The 21,999-nt window shown below is 39.9% G+C and overlaps 3 protein-coding genes across 5 annotated transcripts in view; 1 reads left to right on the top strand and 2 right to left on the bottom strand.

The window, feature by feature from the left end:
• Positions 1-1,360: 1,360 nt before the first annotated feature.
• sgo1 (shugoshin 1) lies at positions 1,361-5,838 on the top strand. Of its 3 annotated transcripts, XM_024299543.2 has the most exons (10): positions 1,362-1,637; positions 1,708-1,860; positions 1,930-2,132; positions 2,214-2,266; positions 2,336-2,400; positions 3,376-4,221; positions 4,318-4,440; positions 4,628-4,777; positions 4,908-5,097; positions 5,498-5,838. In XM_024299543.2, exons 2-10 carry the CDS (start codon positions 1,719-1,721, stop codon positions 5,661-5,663), a joined length of 1,938 nt encoding a protein of 645 aa, XP_024155311.1. In that variant the 5' UTR covers positions 1,362-1,637; positions 1,708-1,718; the 3' UTR covers positions 5,664-5,838. The 3 variants fall into 3 exon arrangements, with proteins under 3 accessions (XP_036070045.1, XP_024155311.1, XP_036070044.1); XM_036214152.1 differs by having other exon boundaries at positions 1,361-1,860; positions 4,977-5,097; XM_036214151.1 differs by having other exon boundaries at positions 1,362-1,860.
• Positions 5,839-5,879: 41 nt separating this feature from the next.
• kat2b (K(lysine) acetyltransferase 2B) lies at positions 5,880-15,238 on the bottom strand. The gene is made up of 18 exons (XM_024299532.2): positions 14,762-15,238; positions 13,180-13,306; positions 12,965-13,110; positions 12,807-12,893; positions 12,543-12,724; positions 11,881-12,072; positions 11,363-11,466; positions 11,133-11,258; positions 10,538-10,677; positions 10,254-10,462; positions 10,043-10,169; positions 9,861-9,971; positions 8,938-9,081; positions 8,742-8,856; positions 8,633-8,663; positions 8,491-8,554; positions 8,326-8,410; positions 5,880-6,945 (listed from the first exon to the last, which is right to left on the bottom strand). The coding sequence occupies exons 1-18, from the start codon at positions 14,960-14,962 to the stop codon at positions 6,752-6,754; spliced, it is 2,385 nt and encodes a 794-aa protein (XP_024155300.1). The 5' UTR covers positions 14,963-15,238; the 3' UTR covers positions 5,880-6,751.
• A 111-nt stretch (positions 15,239-15,349) lies between these two features.
• rab5aa (RAB5A, member RAS oncogene family, a) overlaps positions 15,350-21,999 on the bottom strand; it is an 8,194-nt gene continuing 1,544 nt past the window's right edge. The window contains exons 2-6 of the mRNA XM_024298976.2: positions 18,927-19,148; positions 18,642-18,793; positions 17,770-17,892; positions 17,558-17,651; positions 15,350-17,251 (exon numbers count right to left, since the gene is read on the bottom strand). Coding sequence (XP_024154744.1) covers positions 17,136-17,251; positions 17,558-17,651; positions 17,770-17,892; positions 18,642-18,793; positions 18,927-19,092 — 651 coding nt within the window. The 5' untranslated portion in view covers positions 19,093-19,148 and the 3' untranslated portion in view covers positions 15,350-17,135. The remainder of the gene's footprint in view (positions 17,252-17,557; positions 17,652-17,769; positions 17,893-18,641; positions 18,794-18,926; positions 19,149-21,999) is intronic.

Here is a 21,999-nt window from a genome sequence, read left to right as displayed (position 1 = left end):
GGAACATGAGTCAAACACAGCCAGTCAGAGGTTCTGAGATTAACACAGTTATCAGCTCCAAACATGTGCAGCTCTGCACTCTACAGAGCAAAGCAATTATCAACAGTAGCCAGTTACAAATACTAATTTTGATGGTATTTAATGATGATGTTGATGAATACTAATCCAATTTACTTTTTTTAAACTTTAATCTTCCATGGAATTATCAAAACTATGAATTTATTAAGTAATCTTGTCCCAGTGGCTCCAAAGTCTCCCATGTAATTTGTTTGCTATTAATTGAAAGGCAAGAACTCGGCAAGGGAGATTTGTAGACATACTCATAGTTATAGTTATAGTTATAGTTATAGTTATAGTTATAGTTATAGTTACTCATACTCATAGTTATACTCATAGTTATAATCACATAATTCCAGGGCTGGGTGACTGTCTGCTGTACACTCCCACTGGATCAGGCGTGGACAATAGGCTTCTATTTTTTTTCCAGCATCATTAGTCAATTACTAAAAAAAATTGTGACAGAACTGAATGGAGACGTAAGAAAAAAAAAAAAAACCAAGGTAATTAACTAACAAACTATATGCATATTCAGACAATGGACTATATTACAAAAAGAAAAAATAAATAAGATAAGATTAATAAAAAAAGATAAAGGTACAATGCTTTCATTAAAGTTGTAATTTTCAAATAGATTTTTAGATGGTTGATAAAATGTAACAATATTAGTATTTATTTTTATTTTATTTACCAGTAATGATATTATAAACATATTAGTTAAAAAAAGTATAGAATACCAGTCTATCTCTAAGTGGTTATCTTCACAATAGTATTTGATAAATGTCCTAATTTTATGAACAAAACATTATGTTCATAAAACCAAATTCAGCAAAAAAAACTTTTTTTAAACAAATGCTAAATTAATTCAAAGAAGACACTATTTATTTAATCTGTTATTGACAGAAAAGCAGTTAAAACCTATAATTAATCTCAGCTGTGTAGATTAACATAAAGTGACATTTATTTTGTGTGTGTGTGTGTGTGTGTGTTTTTTTTAAATTTTTTTTTACTTTTGTTACCCCTTGGCGCTTATTTTGAAAAAAAAGATGTTTTTTTCATTGTTCTTTACTGTATGTCTTCTCAATATTTGAATAAAGTTTGAAACTAAAAAGTTTCTCTATGTGATTTTTTTCATTAAAAAAGATAAGCTTGACTTAAATCAAATATTTTGTACACGTAGCCTTTTTGGGAAAATACTTTAAAAAGTATACTTTATTGGTGGGACGTGCTCTTCATTCTGTTTCCAACAGCGCCACCTACCCTAAATGTGGTTGCACTTAGAGGAAGTGACGTCAACTCAAAGTTCCACCAATCAGTAATCGTGGCTCTCGATTTAAACAACAACTTTCATGTCATGGACGGGCAAGCTGCGTTAAAAATAGTTATTTTTCTTTCTTAATGTACTATTTTTGTGCTTTTTTTAATTAAATAGTTGTAGTTTACTCGTGGGGATATTCCATCGTATATTTAAGTTTAACTTACTTTGTTAAACAATAGTTTTTGAAAACGCTTTGAAAAACGATAACTGTTTGCTAGCTTGCTAATCTAGCTACAAAGCTAGCAGCACTTCAACTAAGAAAGTGAGCTTTTTCTTTTTCAAAATATGCTCTAATAGTTCGCATTTATTATAGACACGAACTGCATTATAAGGACGAACGGATATGGCGAAAGAGCGGGCCCAAAAGAAATCCTACCAGGACAGTCTGGAGGACATAAAGGAGAGAATGAAGGAGAAGAGGAATAAACGGCTGGCGAGTGCGTCTTCCAACAGGGGACGGCCCAGAAACATAAACAAAAACAGCGGTGAGTCGTGGACTTTGATTTTTTTTTTAACACAATGATTGTCATTCCAACTTAATGCTTTTGGTCCAGGGCCCAGCTCCACTCACACCATTCTGATGGGCGTCCAGCTGAACAACAAGGCGCTGGCCGTGGCTCTGGAAGCGGAGAAGGAGAAAGTCCGGCAGGCCAACGCCGTCATCCTGCAGCTGAAGCGGGAGCAGCAAGCCCTGTTCCTTCACCTGATTCTGCTCAAAAGGAAGCTGAAGGAGCAGGAAGCCTTTGCAGCTGCAGAGGTACAAAGCCTGCTTTGGTTAGGATCTTTTTTATGTTAAAATCCTCACTTTTAAAAATATATATTTCATGTTTAAATCTAGTGTAAAGCTCCAGATGTCCCTGCTGAGCCACACCAACACATGGTTTCACCCAAGTAAGTCTGAAATTTATCAAGAAATATTTTCCTTGAGTTTCTTCTGTTAATCGGCTCCTGATTTGTCAGAAATAAGCGGACCGCTCTCTCGCGGGATGAGCACACTTTGGAGGAATCTTCACCAGTTTGTGCAGGTAAATTCTAAACATAATTCAAGTTTTAGGTTTTTCCTTTTTTGGGTTTGAGCAGATTATTTTTTTGTCTTATGGGGGAAGGGGTGAGCCATTTGAATACATTTCTCACTGACAACAACATAATAGGAGCCACAAAGTCTCACTTCACTCTTTATTTGAAAATAAGATACTTATTTGTATTTATGTTATTGATGCTAAAGTGATGAATATTTTTGAGCTGTTTTTTGTATATAAATATAAAGAGAAAATTTGTTTTTTTCAAAATATGAATTGACTTACAACTTTTGACATGTTTGCATGACTTCCTTTCAAAATAAAAGACACCCTGTACCACTTAGAATCATCTTAAGTCAGCAAATGTAGTAAAAGGGAGTGTAATGTCAGTAGTGATGAAAAAAAAATCAAAAGCAAAAAACTGTTAACTTTACAGTGAGTGGTGCCTCTCTGCCAGAAATGTGTAAATCTAACAAACCAAAATGAAATCAGAGCTAATTAAGTGACACTAATCGGATTTTTCAAACCAAAAGTTTCCCCTAAAATCCTTGAATTTATTCAAAACAGCCTTACAATCCATTCTAGTTTTGCTTATTGATTTTCTGTGGTAAATGGCACCCAGAAATCAAGCAAAATGCATTAGTATAACTGTGATATTTACTGTCCTTCAACTGTTTTGACTTTTGCAATTACTTTTTAAAATTAAAAACATTTAATTTTACACAATGGAGGAGCCTCAGGTTGCAGACCTCTATGTTAGGGCCTTATATACCACTAATGCTATGATAGCTTGTACATGTGACAGATTCTTATTTTTGATCTGTGTTCCCTTTTAAAAGAAACGTGTATTTATTTTTCTAAAGCTATCCAAGTTAGAATTGGTTTCAAAGACTATTATCTCTTCAAGAACTGTTTGTAGCACTGTAACCTGTTACTTTATTGTTCCATGGCTGGTATTTTTATCAAACTTTTGTCCTGTAGGTTCCACACCAGGGAAAAAGCCCAGACATTCGAGCGTGGCCAAAGAGGTGGTGTTGCCTTCCACGGTGGGTGTGCGGCGTCAGCGTGCTGACAGGAGAAGCCGGCGGAGGTCTAAGTGTGTGCAGCAAACCTTTCTAACAGAGACGGACTTGGAAGTTGGCTTTGAGTCGGCTCTGAGTCCCATCCCCGGTGAAGTGAAAAGCCCGGATCAAAAGCAGCAACGAGCGGGAAAAGAGACGGTTGATCCGTGCCGCTCTGAGGCGGTGCAGCACTCCACCCCAGAACCTCCGCCTGCCAAGAGGAGACAGCAGCCTAACAGGAGACAGGCTCAGCCGCCGCCTCCTCGCTCTAAACCAGAACCGGCTCCACAGAAACAAGAGCGAGGCCGCAAACCGGAGCGCGGGCCGTTAAAGAAACCCTGGGAAAATCCCAAACCCAGAGCCCGCTCCAAAAGCCGCGACCGATCGGCGGCGAGGGCCAAAGCAGGACACGCACCGCAGAGCAGCAAGCTCAACTCGTCGCTGGGATTTGACGACACGTTCGACTTTGACTGCAAAGAGGAAGACCACGTCACCCCGTTCAAGGCCAAGCCGGACGACAGCCAGCCGTCCTCACCGACCGGTGAAGCGCCACAAGCTGAAGCTTCAGCCACCAACTCAGACCAGAACACATCCAGCTCGCCATCGCAATCCTCCGAGTCAGACGACAGCCTGTATGTTCCACAAAGGACTCAGCGGGCGCAAACCACGCCCCCTGACCAGAAGAGAGCCATCACCACGCGGCGAGGCCGGCTCTCTAAAGCGTTCAGACAGAAAGAAAACATCCCTCCAAAGCAGGAATTCTCAGGCAAGCTTCTACATTTTTAACCAGTTTGATTTGCTGTTGCTCTTTAATTTAGGTATTTTCAGTGATCATTTTAAACTCCTTCTCTCTTTTTCTTAGTATTTAGAGATGAAGATTCAAACCCCAAAGCTCCAGAAGCTGAAAGTTGTGAGGAGAATCCTTCCCCGTTACCTCAATCAGACTTCTCTGAGAGTCCCAAAGATCGAAAGAAGCAAAAAGAAAGTGAGTCGAACTTCCTGAAATGTTACCTCAAAGCTTCAGTCAGGGTCTGTGATGGAATGAAAAACAACAAAAATCCAGCAAAAAGCAGAAATGCAGATTTCAAAGAATTAACATTCACATCAGGAACTGAGATCTTTGGTGTAAAATAGTTTTTTTTAATAATCTAAGTGTATTTTCTCTGTTTCAGAGCCTCAAAGGGAGCAGATGGCGGACAGTTTGCTTTCCGTCAGTCCTCTGGTTGAAGCTGAACTGACGAGAATCGACCACATCCTGAACAACTATGGAGACGGCTCTTGTGAAGCTCCAGCTCCCCAAACGCTCAAAGGACTCAAACCATGTAAGAATCCCGAGTATTTACTGATAACCTTCTTCTTTTTTTTTCTCATCAATTTCCCAGAGCACAGCTTTATTTCACTTCTGCTTCTTTTGTTGTTGTTCACGTCACACCTTTCCTCACTTTTCCACAGGTGGGGCTGGTGTCAGGACGGCGGGGCGGGGCTTGAGTCTGTGTGTTGTGACCAATCTGTCCCCTGCAGCCTACCGCAAGTTCTCCTGCAGCACAAAGCGCTCTTCGGAGGCCAGATGCTCCACGCCGGTCCCAGCACGCAAGCGGCGCTGCACCCTGACCGTCGACTACAAGGAACCTTCGTTAAACGCGTACGTTCGCCTTCAAGGTCGCAGTAGCCACTTCCTGCTGGCTAAGTCTCCCACTTCCTTTTGTATTTTACCTTATAAAAGAAAGAAATAACGTGGAATGTGGACAAAAGAATGAGTGGAAATTAATATATAAGTAACCAGAAAGTTTTTTTTTACATATCCCCTAAGTATTTTTAGAAAAAATAATTTTTTTTTACTTCAATTATTTTTTCTTAAGTTTAATCTCCCTTTAGGGGTTCCGTACCAATGCAAAAAGCAGCAGAAAAAATACATTTTCCTGGTGTTTTTTTTTTTTTTCTTTTTGGGTAGTTAAAGGGTTAAAATGCTTACAAACTGTTGATCTGCATGAATACTCTTCTACAGTATCCATCCTAACGTTAATTTTTACCCTTCCTGACAGGAAACTTCGGCGTGGCGACAAACACACAGACCTGCAGTTCCTGCGCTCTCCTATTTTCAAGCAGAAGTCTGGGAGAAAATCAGTGCGGATGTCCAGGAAAAGCAGCAGCAGCAGCAGCCAGCAAGTGTTCGAGAAATACAACGAATCTTTTGTTGGATGTCGCTGAGACGACTTGTTACGTTTTTTAATCATTTAACTGTTTAAGGCGTTTATATCTCCTAAAATTAAGTTTTCACACATAATTGTGTGTACTTCATGCTTTTAAAACTTTTTGCTTCTTCTATTTTTGTAGCAAAAACGTTTGTAGTTTTGATGCTAAACATTAAAAATGTATTAATGTGTCGCTTTGTCTGATGTTTAAAAAAATGTCTCAAACACAAAGTTAGCATCATGTTCATTTATTCACTCTATAAAATAGGCTACTTCAACATTATTAAAACCAATTGTACAAAGAGAATAAGATTCTTTTTTTTCTAGACATTAAAAAAAGTTCTGAAAAGTACAAACAGCTTTTTTACAAAACAGAAAAAAAAACATTGTATTGCACCTTCTCCATCAACTCCAAAGTATAAAGTTTTTCATCTTTGTACGTTTGACAAAAATAAGAAAATAAATTAAGACATTGTCTTGAGCGCAATTATTTTTCTTCTAAATTAAAGCACATAAATAAACTCTAAGATGGTTAAATTAGTCATTTAGATTACTGTCATCTTTATGTCCAAACAAGTATGAACCAATACTTGGAAAAAAAAAAGTGCATTTTGATAGTCAAACTGCCTTTTTGTGGCTTGCTGGAAAAAATAGTTCTGGAAAAGAAAATATACTGTATTTATATATATTTAAAATATACAGTTGGCATAAGTGCTTACAATTCGTTACAATCTGTACATCTTCAGTTCCTCTTCTTGGCAAAACGAACTCGTAGACTTTGACCTCATTAGTGCTGTACACGCTCATCCTTTACTTCACGGGTAAACCGCCGTTTTCCTCGGCTCCTTCACGTGACTACGTTACCTGAGTCAAGTGAGTGTAAGAGGCAGTGTAAAAAAAAAGTCGTTTTGTGCTGCCTTTCAGTGTCAAATATGGACGACAACAGCACCTTTCTGTTAAATAAGTCCTTTGTGTTCATACAAACAAAAAAGTCTAAATACTTTTAAGTTATCTCTTCACCTTTCAAAATAAAAGCCCTCATCCGGGATCTCGTCCAGCATACTGATGTTCTTCAGTAGTTCTTCTCAAACGTTCCTCCGACCTCTACTTCTCGATGAGACCTGCTTCCTTGATTTTGCCGTAGAAGAATTTCTCCAGTAGGTTGGCGCACTTGTAGTACTCGCTTTCCGGCGGGTTGTACTCCCGGCAGTTGGTGAAGATGCGCTGCATGTCGGCCATGAACAGCTTGCGTGTGGTGTAGTACCTGCTCTTCAGCCGCTCGCTCATGGTTTTCAGGTCTGGCAGAGAGGATGAAGGGGTGGCACGTTAGTTTTCAGTTGATGAGAAATAACGGCACCTCCAAGCCCCAGTTTAGTTCAGTTTTACACCCCCCACCAAGAAAAATTAAACTTTGTTAAAGACCCACTCTGATGTTTGTGTGGCATTTTTCTCATGACAAATATACAGAAAATTAAGCTTAAAAATGCATTTTTTTTTTTGTGGTGAATTGAGAGTAGACAAAAAATGACGTTCTGTTAAATTGTTCTGCATCTCCTTAGACAGCTACAGGTGAATCCATAATGTTACATTAGTGCTGTGGCTGTAAGCTAGCAGGAGAGTGTGCAAACAAAGCTCTCAGCAATGGGAAAGGGGGCGGGAGTTGCTCCGTGACAATGATCCCGCCCACAACTCGGAGGGGAATTTCTAATGAACTACAGTCGCTCAGCAGGAACTATGTCCTGGAAAATGACAGATTTTTAAATTTTGGCTAAAATCTGCACAATTAAAAAAAAAGGGAACACTTTTAAAATAGTGGGATGCATCTCTAAGACTGTAGCAGGAGCAGCTCATTTGGATGAGGAAATTTGACCAATCTTATTTTAAAGGGGCTTTACCATGCAAAACCAACTTTTTGAGCTTTTTATTATTATTCTACTGTTCATTCCTCACTACAAACAACCCCAAGGTATTTTAATTCATTCGTGCATTTCTGAGAATTCCTCTAAAAACCTGTGCTCTGAGCACCAGCTCCTCCCAACCCACAAAAATGAGTAGGTTCTCAAACTGATGTCACAAATTAAGAACAGCCTTTTTCAGAGAGAGTGTGCCCAAATTAACACAAAAACCCAATTTCTCCACTCAGCTAGCAATGATTAGCGGCTAACTTTGCTGCTCTGCTAGCGGTGATCATCCACTAGCATCCCCGATTAGCTATCTCAGAACACACAACCCGTGTAGTGATCCAGGGCTACTAAAGGTAGTTGCACAATATGCACATCCATCTTTGCAAAAGTTCGGATGTTGTTTGTTTTTGTGGGCGAAACGCAGACCTTCTGTAGAGGCCGGCTCTATGTCGATGTCATGAAATGGGCGGCACCCACAACCAGCTAAAGGCGATGCCTCAGAGATCGAGGCGTCTGACTACTGGGTAGAAAAAAAAACTAATGAAAATAACTTGTATTTCATAAATAATTTGTTCTTTATTGTGTCAAAGGTAATTTATGATCATATATATGGAGTTAGTTTACTCTGAAAGACTAAATAAAAGCATGGTATAGGCCCCTTTAAGTTTACAATATTCACTTTTATCCTGACATTTGGTTTTTACTTAGCTAAAAAACACAACTAAATCTACTAACTGACTTGAGTTCCTCATTTGTTCTTAAACACATACATACCCATGGGAAAGCGAATGACTTGGTAGTAACCTGGGGCCTCCGTTTTCTTCACAGGCTCCATAAAAGGCCAGGCATTTTGATGACTCTGAAACACGCAATATAGAATAAAAAAAAAAAACACCACGTAGGATGTGGTGTGCACGTCTTTATGGGTTTGTCCTTCACCTTCACATGCTGGAGGATGGACTTCAGAGTGCTGTACAGTTGGTCTGGATCCTTCAGTTCCTTCCTGAAAGAGAAATGCAGAAATTGAATAATGTTGTCTGTAGTTTGTTTTCAATTCTGAGGCAGATGCTTAGGACCTTACCCTTTACCTGCAGGCTTCCATCCAGTTTCTCCTGTGGAAAAGATGGACATAAATGAAGTCACTGTTGGGGGAAAAGCTTTTTGTACAGTGATCAGTGATGGTGACATACGTATGCCAGGAATGCTCTCAATGGGAATCTGCCGGACTCCGTCCTTAAAACAGGACAGTCCTGGGTAGACCTTCCTGATCTGAGCCTGCTTCCTTTCGATCAGCTTCTTAATGATCTGAGAGGGAGGAAAGACACCAGGTTGAGTTTGACTTCAGAAAAGAAGCATCGAGGACACGGCTCCAACTCTAACACGTACCTCCTTCTGCTTTTTGATGATTACAGAGAACTCGGTATAGGGGATGCTGGGGTTGAGTTCACAGCCCATCAGCGTGGCTCCTTCGTAGTCCTTGATGTAGCCCACATACTTCGACTTGGGAACTTTGATGTCCTTTGAAAAACCCTGAAAGCAAATGTAAGAAATTTAGCACAGAATAAAGGAAGAATAGATGACTTTCTGTGCTGCATCTTCTTAAACTAACAAGAAGATGAAGTTCCTACAACTAGGACTATTTCTACATCTAGAACTATTCCTGCATCTAGGACTATTCCTACGATTAGGACGATTCCAACGTTCAGGACTATTCCTATGTCTAAGACTATTCCTACATCTAGGTTTATTCCTACATTTAGGAAAATTCCTACATCGAGGACAATTACTATTTCTGCGACTATTCAAACGTGTAGGACTATTCTTACATATATGACATTCCTACGTCTAGGACAACACCTACATCTAGGACTATTCTTACGTATAGGACAATTCCTATTTCTAGGACAATTCCTACGTCTAGGACCATTCTTAGGTATAGGACAATTCCTACATATAGGACAATTGCTACATCTAGGAGTATTCCTATTTCTAGGACAATTCCTACGTCTAGAACTGTTCGTATGTCTAGGACTATTCCTATTTCTAGGACAATTCCCACATCTAAGACTATTCCTACATTTGGGACTATTCTTACGCCTTGGACTATTCTTACGTATAGGAAAATTCCTATTTGTAGGACAATTCCTACGTCTAGGACAATTCCTTCATCTAGGAGTATTCCTATTTCTGACTATTCCTGTCTAGGACTATTCTTACTTTTAGGACAATTCCTTCATCTAGGACTATTCCTACCTATATTACAATTCATATATCTAGGACTATTCCTATGTCTATTTAGGACAGAATACCTGTTTCTTGAAGTACCCGATGGCGTATTCGTCCGCATATGTGAGGAAGTTGAGAATCTCGTGCTTGATGTGGTATTCCTTCAGGTGGTTCATCAGGTGGGTTCCGTAACCCTGAAGCCAAACGGCGACAGTTCAAAAAGAGACCGAACCAAACTGGGAAACAAATCAGCGTGTCTTCTTACCTTAACTTGCTCGTTAGATGTGACCGCACAAAAGACGATTTCTGTGAAACCTTGCGACGGGAACATCCGGAAGCAGATTCCCCCGATCACACGCCCATCTTTGATCAGTGACAGCGTCTTGTGCTTCCTGCAGCAAAAGAAAACACACTCGTTCAGTCATCCACTCAGTCACTGACTCACCGTAGGGTCAAGGTGGAGAACGCAGACTCACGGGTCAAAGACCAGCCGCGTGATGTACTCCTTTGGCATGCGGGGCAGCTGGTGTGAGAACACATTCTGAAGCCCCACCAGCCACATCAGGATCCTCTTGTTGGGCTTTTGGTTCAGGGAGTTCCCAATGACGTGGAACTCAATCACTCCTCGCCGCTCCTCAAGGCGTGCAGCTTCGTCACGGGCCGAATGAGCTGACAGTAGACTTGTCTGAACAAGAAAAAAAGTGTAAATCAGCGGAAATGGTCGATATTATAAATCCTACTATGTGAGATTCAAAGCTACCTCTGGAATAGTGGCAGGGTCGGTGATGGTTGCCATGACTTCGTTGATGAGATCCATGGGGATGTCCCCCAGCACTCTTGGTCTTTTGTTTTCTTCGTGGTGAAGGGGTTCAGAGGGTTTACGTTTTTCTCCAACTACGACTAAATCCAGACATTTTTTTAGTCACATAATGCAAATCAAGCATTTGAAATGAATCTGTAGAAAATAGGGCCTCAGGAGTAAGGGTGTGTATTAACAAGTGTCTGTCGATGTGATACATATCCGGATATGTCCTGAGAAAGTACCAAAGACAATATTTGACCTTTTTTTATTATGACTAAGAAAAAAGTCAAAAGGTACTATAGCTACGTTTAAGTGGAAAACAAAAGTAAGATGCTGACGTATGCTTACTTATAAATAATTAATTAAATATCGCCGTGGCAGCATTTTAAATCGATACAAGTATTGCCAAATCCTACATTGCGATATTTTCCTAAAACGATACTTTCTTACTCAGCAGTCTTTCCACTTGTCATCACTGCTCTGAGGTTTCAGGTTGGTTCTGATGCTTTTTCTTATTGCTTAATGGGGGATTTTGCATAAACTGGCTTCCCACCTGGGTTTGGCTCCAAAGCAGGGTTTGGTTTCCTTGCGGGACTCACGCTTCCGCACGTGGACGGCTCCACCGAAACCGGACTGGCGCTGTAGTACAGCGACCTCGTGACTGGGGGAGCGCTGATCACTGAGGGAAGAAGGAGCAAAAGGATTTCAATCAAGAAGGGTTTGACCCCAGGAGCTTGGGACACCAAAAACAAACAAACAAACAAAGTGGTTTATTTTCACTACCGGTCTGAACAGGAATCTGCCCGCCTGTCGTTCCTGCCAAAAACTCCATACTCCAGATAGGAGAGCTGTGACTGTACACCTCCTCCTCCAACATAGACAAGAACCTGGGAGAAGAAATGAAGTGTGACATGTAGTAAAACAGCTGCTTTCTTTAAAATATTAAGGATTTATTTATGATTTTATCCTCAATAAATTCAGATTTTTGTCTCTCTGAAATCTGATACACAATCAAACCAGCTTTGTGGAAACGCTCGAACAATACGTAGAAAAGTTGATTTTGGAATAAAAATGTGAAAAATTATTCAATTAAATCAATAATTTAATAATCACACCGAGCTTGAACTAATTGAATTGAGAATATGTTTTGACCTTTCTAAAACACCCCAGTGTTGTGTTTTTTTAAGCTATTTTGGGGTAATAATATTTTAGTTTTGCATTATTTCCTTAAGTTTGTATTTTTATGATTTTTAAAACAGGACTTTTGAAAAGCTGCATGGTTTATTCAAATGCTGTCTCACTTTGGAAAGTGTGTCAGAATGAGCGTGCGCTTCTCTGGGGGCAGCTTGTCCTTCTCCTGCCTGGCCTGCTCCAGCAGCTGCTTCCTCATGACGGTGAACACGGAGCGCAGCAGCGTCCGGCCGAAGATCTGGGTGGTGTCATATCGCGGCAGGCTGTCGCAGAACTGCGGCACGTTGCAGTAGCACAGCCACCTGCGAAAGGGGGGGCACTCTTTTGCTTTCTGAGTCTCTGTGGTTTGACTGTACATGAGAACTGGACTGAGTGACTCCTCGAAACAGGAAGTACCTGCTGGCTCCAAGAAGCTAAAATCTTACAGACTTCTATTGAGAAATAAACATCTATTAACTATAGAGGTCGAAACGATTGATTGACAGATTATCTGAAGCTTGCTTTAAAGTGGAAGGGGTGTGGCCTTCCAACAAGCTCACTCCTGATTGGTGACAGTGGTTACCATAGTAACATCCACTCAGACTGATTTAGAACAATCACATCTTTCTGATGTCATCTGGCTCCAACAAAATAAAAGGTGACTAATTTTATGGTTGGAGCTAGACGTAAACCATTTTCTATGGGTGACGTCACATTCACTCGGTCAGTTCTCATATACAATCGATGGGTTTGACAAAAGCCTGGGTGGGATGAATGGCTTCATGCTCGGTACCTGGTGTAATTGACTTTATATCCGGCCGCATCCTCGTTCGGAACCCTCTGGCGCCTCTGAGACGGCGTTTCCAGCTGCCAGTAGTTGATTTGGTTCAGAAACATCTTGGCCAGCTCCATGATGGTTTGACGCTCTTTTGATGGTAGATGGCTGAATTTGTACTGGACAAAGTTGTTCACTCCCTATTGGGTTAACATGTAAAAGAAAAATTAAATGAATCTTATATTTAAGTTAAAAATAAATATCCGAACGTCTTTATTTTACCTGTTCAATGCTGGGTTTTTCAAAAGGAGGACTCTCTTGTGCTTCCAACATCGGTTTACCCATCTGTAGGATGGATTTTCTTAACAGCTGAAAGGCAAGTTGCACATTTGTGAGTGAGGTAACAGCGTTTATAACCAAAACAAAAGGAAGAAAATTACCTTAAAGAGTGAAAAGTAGACTTGTTTAGTGTCAGCGTCCTCCTCTTTGTGGACGCACGTGTACAGGTATTCCACATCCAGGACTACACCGAGAAGTCGGTTCATTTCTTCCTCTGATATATTTTCTAGATGGCTCACGTGATCGCCTGTGAGGAGGACAGAGGCTGGAATCTTGTAATAATGTAAAAAAATGGTAAACAGTAAAGGGGATTTACCTAAAGTGTGGGAGCAGCTGCGGCAGGGCTCCTGCAGGTTCACTGTGTTGGTCTGCTGGTCAGCTTGAGGGGGTGTGGGAGGGGGGTTCTGGTTCTTCCAGCCATTACATTTACAGGGCCCCTCAGCCTGTCAAAAATACAGTTTAAATCATTCACTTAGCTTTTTTTTTACTTTTCATGTTTAAGAGTACAATAATAAACAACTGAACTCAAACTTCTTCACACAAAACATATTGTAATTCAGTCAAGATGACATAGTTGACTACATATATCTCCTCTTCTTATTAGATTTATCTTTAAATCAATGTTCAAAGTGTTTCCATTGGTCTTTTGAGTTTGAGTATGTTGATTATGACGCAAAAAGTGTCATTTTGTAGGCAGGACTGTTTAAGTGGAGCATCCCAATGGCTGAGAGTTCTCTGTTTACACACTTCCCCCCAGCTTACAGCCCTCCGACTACCACACTAACATTAACAATGGATATAAATGGCGAGCAATATCTAAGCTATCCAGCGAAGCAGGAACAAAGAAGTGCAAGGATTTATTGCTCTGCAAGTGGATGCATCCAAATGGGGAGGAGCAGGGAGCTTGTGGCATTTCCTGTGTATTTTCTATGTCATAACTACAATATCTTCAAACTGCATTTTTTTTGTCTGCTCCTGACTCACAACGATTAAAAAAAAAACTCAGAAATACAAATTTAAAGCTTAATTTTCTTTAAATATGTTAAATATTTCGTTAAATATCTGCAGTTTAACTGAGATAAATTTCTGACTTCAACCTATAGGGGGCAGTAGTCACAAACACGCGATTTTCAAATGACAGAAAGTGCCTTCCACCATCAAATAAGTCTCTACTTGTCAAATAAATAAAAAATAAACAATAATTTCGTCGTAATTTAATAGTTAACTTTATTGTAGCAGGCACTTAAACACTTTGAAGCCCATTTTTAAATGGAGGCAACATTGGGGGCTGAAGCAGTAAAAGAGGAGGAGGGCGTTTGTCGCCTCTGTCGCTGTCAGCTGGCAACGCTGCTCTGCGCATGCGCCTTGGAACAACAACAAACTCCGCCCACCGCAGCAGCTGTCACCCTGTCAAAACAAAGACCCCGTCCCTCTCTGCGGACCGTCCGCCGCACAAGCCCAACAACCTCCTCCGTATTTGCCCCCGTGCTCCGTCACACGGCTCGGGGAAGCGTGGAATAATTCCTGTACTGGCCATAAGCGCGCACGCGACCACACACAGATATTCTCCCCCTCCCCCCTTTTTTAAAAACCCCTGCTAGCTTTCTACTCCCTAAAACAGCGCGAGGCGACCCCCACTTTGACATAGCAGCACTATAAAACACTTTTTCGCGGGAAGGGCTCTGCGTAGAAGAGCGGATACATTAAAACGTCACGCTGTTCTCAGGATTCCCTCTCCTTGTACATGGAGGATAAAAATGAAGGGGAGGAAAAAAGTGGGGCAATGGCTTCCTTTGCTGGCTTTGCATTTACTGAACTATTGGGGGGAAATTCTCCAACACCAACGGGCATTAAAAACTTCAACGGTCCAGCAGAGCGCCGGCTGCAGGGGTGCATACTTTGCATGACGAATAAATCCCGAGTTTTTCCAGTTTCTTTGGCCGAGGCGACGAGCGGAGCTGCGCCTTCTTCGCGACGATACGTGCGGATCCTCCAGCGGCGCCGGAGCCCTCCGTCCCCCCGGCTCCAGGGGCGGCAGGGACCAGGCCGGCGGCCCCGATGGCCGGCGAGCCTTGTTGGATCCCAGCGCTGTCGGCCATGATTCCCCCCCACAAGAAAAAGCCTCCCGCAGGGACCGCAGGCCCGGGGAAAGCTCGCTGCGCCGTCCGCTCTATTCCACCAGCGGAGAATCAGACATGGCGCTCATCCTTATTTTCAATTTCTCGCTGTGGGGCCGTTTTCCTCCGCTAGGGGGCGCAGCGGGGACCCACACATTTAAGAGTGGAGAGGTCACAAAATGCAGCCAAACAGAGAATTTCAAGGTCATTTGTGACTTTTTTTTAACTATTTTTTTGCAACTTTTCAAATAATAAAAGATGTGTAATTAAGCATTAATAAATAAATAAAAACACATCAAAAAATGTAAAGACTTTCAAAATAAAGCCACTTAATTTCCTCAAAATCGACACAAAAAAGTCTGACCACAATGATAAATGATCACATTTATTTCAGTATTGATTTGGTCATTACATAACAGTGCTGTCAAATGCTCGTTTTTAGATGATCTGTTGTTCCAAATAAGCCTTTACACCCAAAAAAAGCCATCTTTAAGTGGTTTTAGAATAAAATAAAATAAAAAAAGAAATCCGGTAACGTTAGACAACGTTCCAGGTCGGTGGATATTTATCCTTCTGAATGGGATATCTGATTGTGGCGCTTATGGAAATTCTGCTCTACATACAGGGAGAAGAACAAGGCATCATTGTCTCGATACACACACACGCGCGCACTAAAGTTCAGATATTACAGATTTCATTTGGAGAAAAAGGATTCTAAATAAATGCTAATCTTTTTTTCTGTTTTGTTAATAACACTACATACATTTATAAAGACCACCACTGATTATTATGCATCCATTTGTGTGGGGAAAAAAGAAACAGCAAAATAATAGAAGTCCAAACTGAGAATGTAGCCTTCGTTTTTTTTAATATACAGTTTTTTTTCCTTGATTATCTAAACAACTCCCTAGCAAGCATTAGTTGTTAAAAAGAAAAAAAGGGTACACTGCAACATAATATTTACAGTAAATTATTTATATATTTATATTATGTATATATTTATATCACACTGGCTGAAATTATGAGGAAAGAAATTTCATGAGAATCATTAGTGCAAGACATGAATAAGACAGACCTGTAACGAAACAAAAAAACTTAAATCTAAATATGCATGTGTGTTTTTGTGATCATGTACAGGAAACAGACCAATAAGGTGTAACAGACTGCATATGTGCTGATCTAGATCAGAAAAGAGCTCGGCGGAGCAGGTGAATGTGTGTTTTTTTGTGCAAATGTGAGTTCAAACGTGCGCACACAAATGTGTGCGCTGCTTCATCGACAGATGAAATGAGTCACCGTTTCAGGCCCAGACTGAGAAGAACGACACAAGTGTGTCTAAAGCACTTCCTTAAGATGTCAAATCATTCCAACATAATTATAAATTCATACATATTGCAAAGCTCCAATCATCACCCCCCCTTTATTTTAAACTAAGCAAACCCCGCAGTGGTCCGACAACACCGATAAATCCAACATCCTGGACTTAAACCGTCTGAGAACACGATTTATGATAAGACATAACACATCAGGGTGAGGAAGAGGTTCTGCTGGGCAGCGCTGGTCCTGGCAGACGCTCAACTCAAGAGGAAATACTGCAAAACATTGCACAATGCCGCTGTGGACAGGCTACATGCAGGCACGGAGCCAGAATGGAGCCCAGAGAGGGGAAAAAAACACTAAAAATAAATAATTTAATGGAAGTGAAGGAGATGAATAGGGTCAAAGACTTTAAAAAGCCTTTTTTAAAGTTCCCCTTAGAAAAAAAATGGTTTTCACAAATTCATGATTTGAACAAAACTAAACAATGATTAATGCATTTAAAAAAAAAACAGCAGTTAGGCCTCAAGCTATTCCAGTAAAAGGGATTCCTCTCATCTGCTTAAGCAACAGTGATGTCTGCTTTTGTTCTCAATCCATCACTTCTATTTGACAGACGAGTCGATGGCATAAAGTAAGACAAAGTGGTTAGGAGGCGTTATCGGGTCAGAGTAAAGAAAAAGTCAGGGAAAGACAACAAAAAAGACAGAACGGAGGGGTTAATTGGGCTTCTTCTCTCGCTTCAAACAATGACTGACACATTGTTTTAGTAGCTTCGGTGGCACGAGCCACATTAGTAACTAGTATATAGGTCGGGGGGAACGCTCGCTTCTTCCTGTTAGTTGGAGCAGCATGGAGCCTTGGCAGGCTGGGCGGCTTCTGTCAGGTCCACTCCGCGGTTCCGTCCGCTGTTGGCTCCGGGAGCCTGAGGCTCGCTTTTTGGCAATCTCTTCGCTAAAAACAATGGAAAAAAAAATTAACTTTTTTACCAATAAAGCTTTCCATTTGTTTAATAAAATGACAGGTAAAAAGGTTGGATTTCGCTGTGGATCATCTCCCTGCAGTGGCTCATGCTCGACAGATTCCAATATTTGTCAACGCCCTGTTATTACCCAAGCAAACAACTGAGCTGTCTGACTTGTAATCACAAGTCCCAGTGACACACCCACTGGGCAAGTACCTTCAATGGAATTTAATACAAGCATCAAGATTGATCAAGATGTCTCTTATTGCAACAAATGATATGTCAGAGTGACCCACCAATTGCCATAAATATCTCGTTGACATTCATCGATGTCTTGGCTGAGGTCTCCATGAAAAGCAAGCTGTTGTCGTCTGCGTAAGACTGGGCGTCCTGTAGAAATGATACAGAGAAACGACTGAAGCTGCAGATCCAACAATTGTTTCAAGCATTCATGCAGTTCAAATCTAAATAAATAAAAAAATATATAATATATTTATGCAGGTCTGACCTGGAATTCGACGGCTCTCTTGTTAGCCAGGTCTGCCTTGTTGCCTGACAGAGCGATCACTATGTTTGGGCTAGCTTGTCTTTGTAGCTCCTTCACCCAGTTCTTGGCTCGTGCGAAGGACTCCTACGAAAATACATGTTAGCAAAACTTTCACTTAGGCTCAATTCTGTAAGGGAAAATAAACATAGGAACTAATACACACTCTTTGAAGTACCGTAACTCTTTAACCGTTTTTATTATTGTAATATCGACAAAACTGCCGTCAGAACGTTTACGTTAATAACGAAAATACTTAACTACGGTAAAGTGTTACAAATCGACGCAAAGCTACTTTTCTCCTCGTTAGCATCAGTTGGTTTACGATAATAACGTAAAAACCTTACTACACTAAAGTAAAATGTTACATATCGACACAAAGCTACTTTTCTCCTGGTCAGAATCGGGCGGTTTGCATTAATTACGTAAACATTTTACAACTGTACAGTGTTGTTTATCAGTCCAAAGTTGCTTTTCTCCCGTTGGAATAAACTTTTTTAGTCATTTCGTAAACACTTCACAAGTGTAAAGTGTTGCGTATCAACACAAAGCTGCTTTTCTCCACGTCAGGATCAGTGGTTTTACGTTAACTATGTTATGTCAAAGTAGCTTTTTCCACGTCAAAAACAGTTGGTTTACGTTAATTAAGTAACACTTGACTATTATAAAGATTCAGAATCCGTTAATTTACATTAATTACATAAACACAAAGCGTTGCACATCCGCACAAAGCTGCTTAGCTTCAGAATTTGTTGGAATTCATTGTGTTCAGAGTTGAATAGCTACGTTAACTCAAAGCTCCAGTGTTTAAGGCTTCACGTGTGCATTGACCGTACCTCGTTTGTGATGTCGTAGACCACAATGGCTGCTTGTGCTCCTCTGTAATACATGGGTGCCAAACTGTGGTATCGCTCCTGACCTGCTGTGTCCCAGATTTCAAATTTCACCGTTGTGTCATCTAGACAGACTGTCTGGGTGAGGAAGGCCGCTGGCGATGGAAATGAGAAAATCACAGGCTTAGCACTGACTGTCATCTTAATGTAAACGTGATTCAGGTGGAATTAAAAGTATAAAATAAAAATAATATACGTCGTCAACTGAACTTATAGCATGCGGCTCACCTCCTATCGTGCTTTCCTGGAATTCATGGAACTGGCCTTTGACAAAACGAAGCACCAAACTGGACTTCCCCACGGCCGACTCCCCCAGCAGCACCAGCTTGAACTGGCAGATCTTGTTGCCTGCGTTGGGTCCATTGGGTCTTGTAGCTCCTCCTCGATTGGCCATGACCTGATCAGATCCTCCGGTCTCCTGAGCGCCAAACTTCACCCTCTTGACTTCAGCTGGAGGAAAAAGCAGAAATGGATTTTATGACACAGCAAAAATCTATTTACGGCTAAACAAAACCATTCGATTTTGGTGCAGGCATCACTGTTGTCAAATTGAGACAGGAGCATCATCTTTTGAGGAATACCTCAGGGATTTCTTGAGTTTTGAGCTTCTGTTTACACTTACACAATCTTTGCTCAGATGCTCCAAGGATTCAATTTGAGTCAACTGAACAAAAATCCCTAATTTGTTCCAGAAAAGTTGGTGAAAGCATCTCAAGCAAATAAGCAAAAAAAAGATTTTACAAAAAGTCACAATTTTTGGTACTAAAATAGGTTTTAGCAATGAATCACAGCAAGGATTCATCAAAAAGGAGAATAAATAAAACATACTTATTTATTTACTTAACCACTCATTTTCAGTGGGGCTGTGCAAACATTCTCCTCAGAATCCCGTCTATGTCCCTCAAGAGTGTTTAAGGAAAGCCGGAGCTGAACAACCACATACCATGCATTGCTCTCAAAGTTATTTAGGAGTAAATTGTTTTTTTTCCCTCCAGGAGATAATGACTTTGTTTATGCCACATTACATGCGAGAATGTCACCCACTGCATAGCTTTGAGTAAAATAGCAAAAAAACTTAATTTTTAAAAGCTTTTTCTCAACGTCAGGCGATCAAACTCACATATATATTTTAATCTAAAGACAAAACTCCACTAGTTGTCTTTTATTTGCCTCGTATTTCTCCACATACAAAAATACAAGCAGAAAGACAATCTATTTTCTCTCTGATTTCTGCTAAAAAAAAGCCTCCTTTGCAGCAAAATTTAAACATTTCTTCATAGAAACATTTTTGTCTAAACATTTGCTGTTGGTGGTTTGCATTAAAACCCTGTAGCAGAAGCCCCAAGGGTGCAAGTACGCCTTAGGGGGCACTCAAAACCATCGGAGGTACGCAAGAGCAACAGGGAGAAACAAAAAGAAAGAAAACCTTTGACCTAAAACAGCTTCATACCACTCAATATGTCTCACTGGGAAAACACGCGACACAATTTCCTTTAGGATTATTAAAGTATATAAACAAATTAATAAAACAGTCAATATACTGAGCAAATAAAGATTTGAATAACCATAAAAATGAGTTTTCAAGGTTGTAAAAAGGAGTCGCATCAGAGAAGCAAAAGCTGAATCTAGGAAGGTCAATAAGGACATTTTCAATCAACTTGAAGTCGAGTATTTTTTAAAACGGTCCATCATTTCCTCAGAAACGGGCCGCACTGCAATTACAGCCCATTCTCGCAATTCTGACAGAAACTGTCAAAGTCAAAAGCTGCATCTCAGCCTTCACAGAAATGCTCTTTCAAGACGTTCATGGTTTGGAAAGTGAAATCGGAACAAACAACGAGATTTCTGACATAACTGGGTTGTTTGACGAAAAAATCCAATGTGTTATAAATGAATTCAGACACCATGATTCATTCTAAGGAACGGCAGTGGATAAAGCAGCGATGATGAGGAGTGTGGGCTGGGTTTTCACAAGATTCTTGAAGCCACAGAGTTACTTCAACTGTATTTTCTTTTACTAAAACAAACTAGAGAAAACATTTAATCAAAAAGTTTAATTTTGGATTCAATAAAAAGTATAGAGCATTAATTATATCTAACTTTCTTCCGTCTTTCCCAGACAAAACCCGATTTATTCCTACTCTCTTTTGTTTGAATTTGGAATCTTTGAATGGGAAAAATTGTTTTTTTTGGCCGAAATAGGTAATTACAAATGCCCAATTCTTGACTTATAATTAAGGGAAAGTTAACTTACATCAGCAAAACTTCAACACACAACAAAAATACAAATAATCTAAACATGCGTCTTTTAAATATATAATTTCCACCATATGTTAAAAATGTTACTGATATGTTGAAAAAAATGTTGAAAGTATTCAGGATTATACTAAAGTGAGACTGATATTTAAAAAAAAAGAAAACACAAAAGCTGCCTCTTTGAGTAAAAAAGGATCATCCAATATCTTAGAATAGAAAATATGAAATAAGAATAAAAAAATATTCAGCAAAAACAAATTATGACTTCATAAATGGGCATAAATTTTGTGAAACAGCTTAACATTGTTTTAAATGAAAATATAAGAGGAAAACTTCAAAATATAAAGTAAAAGTTAGTGTTAAATACAGAAAAGTGAAGCATCGGTGCAGCCGGTTTACAATATGGTATAATATAAAAATAGGACAGCCTGTATCATAGCCAACAGTTTCTACATGATAAAAGATAAGAAAATAACCGTTCAGACATATTCAAACAGACGTTTTAAACCGAGATAAATGACAGCTCTGCTTACAGCGACATAAAAGTTTCAGAATTAAGTATTCACACCAACGAATGCTTCAGGGCATTAAAAGGTTCTCCCTATATATATATATATATATATATATATATATATATATATATATATATATATAACCTCCTGAGCCTAATCTCAGGGCAGGAATATGTGCCAATATGTTAAATAGGGGTTTTCCTTATATGATAATACAAAAACAAAGCTTAAAATCATACTCAATAACAAGATATAAATGCAGAAATCCAAATCAGCAAATATCTGATGCATTAAGCGACAAAATAGCACCAATAAAATAAAATAATTGTAGCAAAGCACACGAACTCATATTCTGCTGCTTATCAACAGACGCCTGATTACATTTGTGTGTATTTGATTGTGTTATAAGTTTGCAGGATAACTAGAAGTCAATTTATTTTCTCATAAGTAACCAGTTTTAAAATGCTATAACATAAATTAGCCTAGATAAGGCTACATTTTGCTGTGGTTCCACTCACTATGAATCACACAGA

Source organism: Oryzias melastigma, linkage group LG11 (assembly GCF_002922805.2).
Source record: "Oryzias melastigma strain HK-1 linkage group LG11, ASM292280v2, whole genome shotgun sequence".
NCBI lineage: Eukaryota > Metazoa > Chordata > Actinopteri > Beloniformes > Adrianichthyidae > Oryzias > Oryzias melastigma.
The sequence above is the reverse complement of the archived record's forward strand: the minus strand, read 5'-3'. Positions and strand labels throughout refer to the sequence as shown.

Excerpts from the sequence above, each read along its gene's own strand:
- sgo1 (XM_024299543.2), top strand. The coding sequence starts at position 1,719 with ATGGCGAAAGAGCGGGCCCAAAAGAAATCCTACCAGGACAGTCTGGAG. Across the intron at positions 2,133-2,213 it reads AAGCCTTTGCAGCTGCAGAG|TGTAAAGCTCCAGATGTCCC; the intron begins GTACAAAGCCTG and ends GTTTAAATCTAG. Across the intron at positions 5,098-5,497 it reads AAGGAACCTTCGTTAAACGC|GAAACTTCGGCGTGGCGACA; the intron begins GTACGTTCGCCT and ends CCTTCCTGACAG.
- kat2b (XM_024299532.2), bottom strand. The coding sequence starts at position 14,962 with ATGGCCGACAGCGCTGGGATCCAACAAGGCTCGCCGGCCATCGGGGCC. Across the intron at positions 8,411-8,490 it reads CCATCCTCCAGCATGTGAAG|AGTCATCAAAATGCCTGGCC; the intron begins GTGAAGGACAAA and ends TGCGTGTTTCAG. Across the intron at positions 6,946-8,325 it reads AGTCATTCGCTTTCCCATGG|ACCTGAAAACCATGAGCGAG; the intron begins GTATGTATGTGT and ends CCTCTCTGCCAG.